The sequence below is a fragment of the Peromyscus eremicus genome, chromosome 3 (assembly GCF_949786415.1).
Source record: "Peromyscus eremicus chromosome 3, PerEre_H2_v1, whole genome shotgun sequence".
Lineage (NCBI taxonomy): Eukaryota > Metazoa > Chordata > Mammalia > Rodentia > Cricetidae > Peromyscus > Peromyscus eremicus.
This window is the reverse complement of record NC_081418.1, coordinates 82,864,434-82,874,097: the sequence shown is the minus strand read 5'-3', so window position 1 is coordinate 82,874,097 and position 9,664 is coordinate 82,864,434. Positions and strand designations below refer to the sequence as shown.

Genomic DNA, 9,664 nt, shown 5'->3' with positions numbered 1-9,664 from the left:
CTTTCTGCTGTATCTAAGAAATAGACCTGAACATCAAGGATAGACATCACTGCAGTGTAGAAGTTTGAAAAAAGCTATTCCAAGTAAATGGACCTAAGAAGCTAGCTGGTATAGCTATTTTAATATCTGACAAAATAGATTTCAAACCAAAACAAATCAGAAGATATATGGAAGGACACTACATAATCGTCAAAGAAAAACATCTTTCAAAAGGATATTGCAACTCTAAACATTTATACACTAAACACAAAGGCACTCAAATTCATAAAAGAAATACTACTTCTACAGCTGAAAGCACATATTGACTCTAACAAAGGGATTGTGGATGACTTCAATACACCACACTTGCTGATAAACATGTTATCCAGACAAAACTGTACAAAGAAATGCTGGAATTAAATAATGTCTTATTTCAAATGAACTTAGCAGATACTCACAGAACATTTCAGCTAAACGAAAAAGAGTATACCTCATCTCAGTAGCTCATGGAACTTTCTCCAATATTGAACATACATAATCTACAACTGTGAGCTGCTTACATGATATGCTGGATCAATAGTGGCACAAACATTGAAGGAGTTTCTTAGTTTCTTTCCTTCTTGCTCTTTTCACTTGATAATGCAGTTATGAGATCTCTTAAAATGGCTCCTATCCATTTAGCTAACCTAACTGCATCTACTAGAGCAGGAGATTTCCCAGGAAGGATTTAACAGGTGGAGGTACTGGCTGGAGGCTGCTCTAGCTCCAGTTAATGAGTGGAGCAGGGATCAAATGTGTGTGTGTGCCTGCGTGTGTGGGTGCGTGTGTGTGCGTGTGTCTGTGTGTGTGTGTGTGTGTGTGTGTGTGTGTGTGTGTGTGTGTGTTTGTATGCCCGCTTACGGGAGGCCCCATCTCTTTCTGGTAGTGTGGTCCAGCATGGAGCTTGTCTGAGACTGAAATCTGCTTACAGTGTAGTAAGGGAGCCTATCTGTGAAACATAGGAAGTGCGAGGGACAGGCAGACATTGACTTGGACAACTTCAAAATGACAAAAGATCCAAAATATTTCTCACCTTCTTCTTTTCATTTTCACTCCTGTCCTTCATTTCTGCACATCAGGTTTTAGCAGCTCAAGCCTCTAAATCTGATTCCCTGAACAATCTCTCACCTAATCAGGCTGATGGGCCCTTCCCTGTCAAAGCAGAGCAGCCTCTACTGCCAACCTGTTCTGTGCTGTGTAGTTTTGAGCTAAGAAGAAGGCTCTGGAATGTGGGAGCCAGCCCTTCCACTTCAGACTTAACCATGTTATTTCTCATGATATCCTGAGCCCCTTTACTGGGGAAGTGGGCCCTCTGGCTCTGTGACCTGAAAAAAGAGAACAAAACAGTCTAAAAGGTAATTACAAAAAGTTAAAGGTAAAGCTGGGCTGGTAACACTCCTTAGGGAGACTTATGTTACTCCATTTTATCACTTTCCCTCTCCTCCAACCACCCTCTCAACTACCCAAGGGCTTAGCTTCCCTGAGCTAAAAAGATGTCTATGTTTTGATTTTAATGTTTTAATTTTGATACAGTTTTCACATGATACAGAACACCGACATACTAACAGAAAGTGCTAACACTTTTGGATGGAAAGATTTCATCAAAACAGAATAACAAACAAAAATTCTTAAAGGATAATGCCAGCTGTTGCCACTGAAGAGATGCTGGGTCTTAATGCCCAAAGAGGTGATTCTTCCTGCTCTAGAGCACAAGTTTCCTATTGGACAAGTTTCCCCTCTTTAGACTTTAGTAATTTATGTCTGTGCCTTAATAATGTTACATATATGAATAAATGTACATATGAATACAAATATTTAAAGGATTTTAAAGATAATCTGTGTAGGTAGTGTTTTTCTCTCTGAGTCCCGCCAAGCCCCAGCAGTCCTGTAGCCCATTTACATAATAAACATACAGACACTTATATTATTTAAACTGCTCAGCTATTAGCTCAGGCCAATAGTCTAGCTCTTACTCTTATATTCAGCCCATTTCTGTTAATCTATATGTCACCATGTGTTCCATGGCTTTACCTGCTGCCTTTACATGATGCTCCCTGGATGGCAGGCTGGTGTCTCCTCCTCTCAGCCTTCCTGTTCTCTCAATTCTCCTCTCTGCTAGTCCCGCCTATACTTCCTGCCTGGCTACTGGCCAATCAGTGTTTTTTTTTTTTTTTTTTTTTTTTTTTTTTTTTTTTTTTTTTTTTAATCAATCAATCATCCACAGCATAATCTGGACTTTGTGGTCTTTTAAAATTCAAAGTGATAACAAATGCATTATCAAAGATCCAATGCAGGGCTTCTGCCCTATTTTCTAAGTAAAATAACCACCATTTTTACTTCAGCTATGCTGTCTTAACATGATCCCATCAAAACTTGTTAATATTCTCTCAGAATAATAGAAAATAATTAAAGCTTTTAACTTAAAAACATTTCTTGGAGGTTAAGATCAAAGGAATCAATGGAAAGAAATTAAAGAATTATATTAAATAAACCCACAAACACATATCAGTTAATACAAAGGGTTAAAAACATTATAGTGTCAGATAGTTGACATTTTTGGTTAGACATGAGTTATTTTACTCTATATACTTTATTCATTAATTTGAAATTCTTAGGAGATTATTTTTATTAAGTAAACAAAATCTTAGGCAAGTACTCTAAAGCAAGTCATATATATCTATATCTATCTATGTATCTATGTATCTATGTATCTATGTATCTATCTATCTATTTATCTGTCTGTCTGTCTGTCTATCTATCTCTCTCTGTATCTGTATCTGTGTCTATATCTATATATCTATATCTATATCTATATCTATATATCTATCTACATATCAACATTGACCAGAATCCTTTAATAAAGCTGTAGCTTTTGTAACTTCCCTTCACTACAAAGGAAAGTGTAAGGACTGAAGGTCTAAAAGTCATCATTAACCTTAAAGACAGAAGATTTGCTCATGAGAATTTAAGCTGGGATAATATCACAGAGTCTGGACCCAGGGATCTTGTCAATCAGCTTCTAACTCAGCAGTCTCAGATTGGTTTTGGGGTCAGAGAATCAGATAAAGCAACATTGTCTTTACTATGAAACATGAGGAAGCTTCAACATTGTACATTTTTACTCTTTTCAGAGTACCACCATCAATTCCTCACAAGGCTAAACTTTGAACACAGATCTCAGCCAAGTCCCAGGTAATGCTCTTTTCTAAAAATCACTCCCCTCCTCTGCCGCATGGAAGTCATAAGGGCATGATTGGGTGACAATTTAAGATGTTAGCAAAGTCATGCATCTCCTTTAAAGTATTTGACTAGTCAGGAAGTCTTCACTCTGGATATCCATGTGTAATGTTATTTACAATATGAGGGTCTGAGTGGAAATCAATGCATTTCTCTTAAGCTACAAGAATTTTCACATTTGGATCTGGAATAACCCTCAAGTCCATGTGATAAAATGCTGGCTCCCCAGCATGCCGATTTGGGTGGTGGGAGGACTTTCAAAATTCAAGTCTAGTGTTAAGTCTTTTGGTCATCAATGGCACATCCATGAGGAGTGATGTAGGGCCCTAAAGCCACCTCCTCCACCTTATTCTATTTTGTTGTCTGGCTCTGAGCTAATATCGTTTTTTTCTACCATACATTAGTCACCACAAACAGAAAGCAACATGGCCATCCTATCATGTTTTGAGCAGTCTGGATGAGAATCTGCAACTTTAATCACTCAAATGGATTTTTATTCTTCACAATCCCATAAATACAGCTTAAGGTGTTTCTAGCTTCACTTTTTTCAAAGAAAAGAGTGAGAATTGGAAATTTGAAATATTGATATGTTTAACAATAATACCATTGGTTTATTCTGTAAGCATTCAAGCCATTTTGCACACTTAATGGGAAGTGATCTGTGTAATAAAATTAGTGTTAGTGGCTCCACCTCTTGGACATTAAGTCAAAATAAGAAAACAGTGTTCAGTCAAAGCCTCATTTTCCCCAGTAAAACACAGTCTCAAAGGGCTTCCAGAAATGATGAGTGCCATCACTTGTCAGAAGCCCAGAGCAAAGACAGAAATACTGAAAAAGTAGTGAGAACGTCCCCTGTGCTGATGCTCTCTATTGTGACCAATCAGAGCCGGTTACTGTTCTTGCTGCACCTTCATCAGTCCTTTAACTCTGCAGAAGCTGCTGAGAAAGAGAACACACATTTCATTCCAGCTTGTCAGCTCCTCCACCATAACAGCTTTTAAAGCATGTGATTTCTTTCTTCTGATCTTTTAGATCAAAAGTGCACCATTGAAGAACAAACTAAATGGAGAAAGTATTGGGTAGACTGTCTCATTCCACAACTTTGGTTATGTCATGGAAGATATCACTAGACAAATGTGTCCATTAAAACATCATTCTTAATAGGAAAAATGATAAATTCAAAAAGCAAATTGAGATTACTTTTACATAAAATAGGATATGATTCTATTAGAAGTCAAGAATTTAATTATGTAGGAGGTGGTCCTCTCACATGTTCTGCATTTAACAAAGAGGACAGACAATTGTTTTCATATTAAAAAAGAAAAAAAACCAGCTGAAAGTGATATTGGTGCTTAAAATTAAATCTAATACTCAAGCGCTAATGGAAGTTTTTTTTTTTTTCAGTTAAATGGTTGGTTTATTATAAATTAACTGTGACACATATGGAGAGATTTTGGTCCTTAAACAACAACAGCATCAATAAAAAGATTTGAAAAATGAGTGTTCTCATAAATTGAAAACCTCCATGTTTAGAGTTTTACTGCTGTGAAGAGACACCATGAACACCAACTCTTATAAAGGAAAACATTTAATTGGAGCTGGCTTGCAGTTCAGAGGCTTAGTCCGTTGTCATCACTGTGGAAAGCATAATGCCATGCAGGCATACATGGTGCTGGAGAGGTTGCTAAGAGTTCTACATCTGGTTCTGCAGGCATCAGGAAGTGAATGTGTCAACACTGGCCAGGCTTGAGCTACTGGGTGTGAGCAGCCAGCCACCAGAAATTTCTTTCCTCTATGAAATCTCAGACATAAATGGCATCCCTCTTCTATGAATCCTCAGACTGAATGGGCAAGATCCTGTCTTTACCACCTTATATTTTTGCCTCTACCTGCCTTGTATTCCTCTCTCCACCTCCTCAGTCCTGAGTTCTGGGATTAAAGGTCTGTGCCACCACCACCTCACTCTGTTTCTCTTTTAGACTGGTTCAATCCTGTGTAGCCCAGCTTGGTGTTGATCTCCTGATCTTCCTACTTCCTCCTCCCAAGTGTTGGGATTAAAGGAGTGTACCACCACTGCCTGACCTCTATGGTTAACGTGTGGCCAGCTCTGCTATCTGATCTCCAGGCAAGTTTTAATGGTCAGAACAGAAACAAAACATCATACAACACTCAGAAGTTGTTGTTGTTTTTTTTTAAGAGTCTGAATGCCTCATGAAAATCAGACACTGTGGCTTATCCTCACTCTGAGTGTCCAGCAGCCATGGGAACAACTAAGCTCACACAAAACACATAAACATACCTACAGAGTACATACAGCTATGTATTCCAAACCTGGTTTGAGAAATCAATGAGGTAGTACATGTAATACAGAAAAGTTAATGGAACAGAGCCTTGAAGCTTTTAGTTCTTCATGTGAGGTTCCTAGAAGAGGCCACTCCATTTTAACAAAAAAAAAGAGATTGAACAAACTGTAAAATCATCCACTCTGTTTAGACCCATAGGAGAAAGGAGGTCACAGATCAAAAGCCACTCCCCAAGATTACAGACACAGGCTGTTACAGAGAATCATAAGATAACAAGATATAATTCTCCTTTGGAAGCAGGGAAGAGAAGAAAAACCTGAAGTGTTTTAATGAATTGCTGGAGGCTAGGTATGGGCAAGTCTAGGAGAGATTGTCTCCATGCATAGATTAGACTGGCCTAGAACTTGCTATGTACCCGAGGCTGGCCTCAAACTCATGATGTTCCTGCTTCTGTCTCCCCAGTTCTGGGATTATAGATGTGAATCTTGACTCCTTGCCATGATATTTTATTTATTTATTTATTTATTATTTATGTATTTACTCTTCTGTTTTTTTTTCTACTTTATACATAGTACTCTCTTTACAATTGTCTTCTAACATATGCTTTCAGTGTCCACTAAACTGAAATCCAAGCAGGTTCTGTGATTTCTGTTATTATTACTGATTTTTCATTCATTCTCAAACTTTTTTTTTCCTTTGGATGGCAATGATCTCTGATGGTGAGGGCTATTGGTGTCTGTAAAATTGTTACTTGATATAAGATGACTGTGCCCCCTCTGGGAACGTTTTTTTCCCTATTCACTGTGTCAGCAAGACCATCTTAACCCAGTTCCAATGCTGTTAATGTCTAGATTACTCTAGAATATGCATTTCTGGAATAAACAGTGTTGGTCTACAGCCATGACTTCTTGAAGAAATCTTGTTTCTTTCATTTCCCTTTCATTCCCTCCAATTTAGAGCCATCTTTGTTTCCTGAAGTTGTAGGATTGATACGTGTTAGTTTCTGTAGGGTTTACCTTTGCTTTGAGATTAAAGTTCCTCTGATTTCAGGTTTAAGTTAATGTCCTCAGGATTTATACAAAGCGATCAGGGACTTCTATGATCAATTTTTTGCATCTCTGTTCAATTTTTGGCCCGGAAACTGGAGCCCAAATAACTGAGGCACTGTTCGTTGTCTTTACTATAAGAATTGCTTTGGAGATGGGAGATAATGAAAATAATTAGTATTAATTCTCTCGTTTTTGGCTTTCCTCTTTTCTTCATTCCATCCTTCCTTTCATTAATTGCACATTTTCTTAATGTATGTTTCCTAATTTGTTGTTGTAATTTTTTGAACATATCATTTCCCTAGGACAGTCAATCTCAGATAGCGCTCCTAATGTTTCTGCACAAGTCACATGATTTAAATATGTTTTGGATTTTAACCAAAGCATCTATTAGAGATCCTAGTAGATTTCTGTTGGAGAGCTGTAAGCCAATATCTTTTAGTGATTTCTCATGCTCTTTGTGATAGTATATTCGAATGTTGATTGACACCAGCTGCTCTCACACACACTGCCCAGGCATCTGCTTTTGTATTTGCTGACTGCTTTGCATGGGCTCCTCCAGCCTAGACCAGCTGCTCAGAATTTATAAACCAGGCCATTTCAGTGAGAACAGAGCTGCATCAGACAAGCAGAGGAAGCAGGATGGAGTCACTGACCCAGGTCCTCATGTCCCTGCTGCTCTGGGTGTCTGGTGAGAAATTTTAAAGTATTATAACCTTTTTAGAGTCACTTTTGTATATAAAAATTTGCAATGTGTGTCAGGCTGTAATAATATTTTTGCAATAATACTCTGACAATATAGCATTACGAGGACATTAAATGAACAATTTAATTTGTATTGAATTCTGTAGTTTTTTTTATTATGCATGATCTTTGATATTCTTTATTGTAGGTGCTTGTGCAGATATTGTGATGACCCAGTCTCCATCCTCCCTGGCTGTGTCAGTAGGAGAGAAGGTCACCATCAGCTGCAAGTCCAGTCAGAGTCTCACTTCAGGCTCTACTCACTACTTGGCCTGGTACCAGCAGAAACCAGGGCAGTCTCCTAAAATGCTGATCTACTGGGGAAACACTCGGTACACTGGGGTCCCTGATCGCTTCACAGGCAGTGGGTCTGGGACCGATTTCACTCTCACCATCAGCAGTGTCCAGGCTGAAGACATCGCAGATTACTTCTGTCAGCAGTATGGTAGTACTCCTCCCACAGTGCTTCAGCCTCCAACAAAAACCTCCTCTGAGAGTCTCACCAGCTGCCTGCACCACACACAGCCCTGGGCCTGCACACTTCCACTTCCCCCTTTTGACTGAGAGCCAGTGTCCCTGAAACACTGATGAACAAGTTTGCAGAGCCCAGCAAAATATAATGGGTTTAATCTCTCTTATGTCTTTTGGTATCAAAAACCTTTATATGACAATGCAAAGGAGAACTCAGTATTATCTTGCTATTCCTTCTGTAACGCATTAGCACAAACTCTGCTGCTTGACTATGAGGGATTTATCTTTTTATAGTTCTGGAATTTGGTGTCCAACATAAGAGTCTATGGGCTGAAGTGATGATGATGGCAAATTGTATTTCTGTTGGAGGCTGTTGAAAGAGTGTTTCCTGCTCTTTCTAGATTCTGGAGTGCTTTCTTACTTCCTTACTGATGCCCATTTCCTCTATTTTTTTCTTTTCCTTTCCATAAATTCCTTTAACCTTTATTATATTTTATTTAATATATATATATGAGTGTGCATGTTTCTAGGTGTACATGTGACATGGCATATTTCTAGAGGTCAGAGGATACTTGGACTTGATTGTCTTTATCATTTGGGTTCTGAGGATCAAGCTCAGATTTGACATTAGGCTTGGTGTCAAGTGCCTTTGCCATCTAATCCCTCTTGCTGCTTCTTAAAATCTTTTATTGATGTAAAGTTATTCTACACAATTTTCTTGAAAGCTATGTTTTTCTAGTATATCAGGTACTTTCACCATATGCACTAACCTTCGCCATTTTCTCTTCCCTTTCCTGCTGTCTTTTCTTCCCTAGCTTCTTTTACTTTTATCTCTCTGTCTCTGTGTTACATACAGATACACCCACACTCACCCATCCTACACTTACATATACATAAAAGTATATGAATGTCACACATATACATACATAGATACACACATATCCACATGTGTATATATATATATATATATATATATATATATATATATATATATATATATATATATATACATGCAGTCATGAACTTACATACCCAAAATCCATATACTTAGGATCCAAAAAAAGAGAGAAAATGTGATATTTCTTGCCCTAATTTCTCAGGCCACATCTCCTTTTAAGGTCTCCATATCTGATTTCCAACTGTGGAAACTGAGAAAGCTCCCTTCACACTAATGTTGGATATAATTCTGTGTCAGCAGATGCTACCTTCCAGTCTTTACATTTTTTTTTTTTTTTTTTTTTTTTTTTTTTTTTTTTTTTTTTTTTTGGTTTTTCGAGACAGGGTTTCTCTGTGTAGCTTTGCGCCTCTCCTGGAACTCACTTGGTAGCCCAGGCTGGCCTCGAACTCACAGAGATCCACCTGGCTCTGCCTCCCGAGTGCTGGGATTAAAGGCGTGCGCCACCACCGCCCGGCCAGTCTTTACATTTTATATCAATTAATAAAGCTTAATGTTTCCAGAAAGGAATACTTTGTGCTTCCATGTAATATCAATGTGGTAACTAATTGTGTCCATATTCTGAATAAGAAACTTATTGAGTACCTATTTTGGAGATATGGCAGGGAACAAATGTGTTACAGAGTATGTAAAATTTCTGTAGAGTGCCAGATACCTTAAAGCTGAGTGATTCTTGGCAGTGAACCTTGAGTGTAGGTTGCTAAATTTAGAAAAGCCTCAAATAAACCAAAAGGGGTGTGTAAACCAACAGATACAAATCATAACATAGAAACACATGATCCAAACAAACAAACAAAAAATGATGTTCCAAAGGACCATAATTCCCATATGGATTCAACTCAAAGATATGAAATAGGTAAAATGTTGGGTGAAGATTTCAAAAACATACT

General features: G+C 38.0%; 1 gene segment (V, D, J or C); it reads left to right on the top strand.

Annotated features, from left to right (window-relative positions):
• The first annotated feature begins 7,229 nt into the window (after positions 1-7,229).
• Positions 7,230-7,912, top strand: LOC131906417 (immunoglobulin kappa variable 4-1-like). The segment is given in 2 exon segments: positions 7,230-7,295; positions 7,497-7,912. Coding segments are annotated over 2 exon segments (465 nt in total).
• The last annotated feature ends 1,752 nt before the right edge of the window (positions 7,913-9,664 follow it).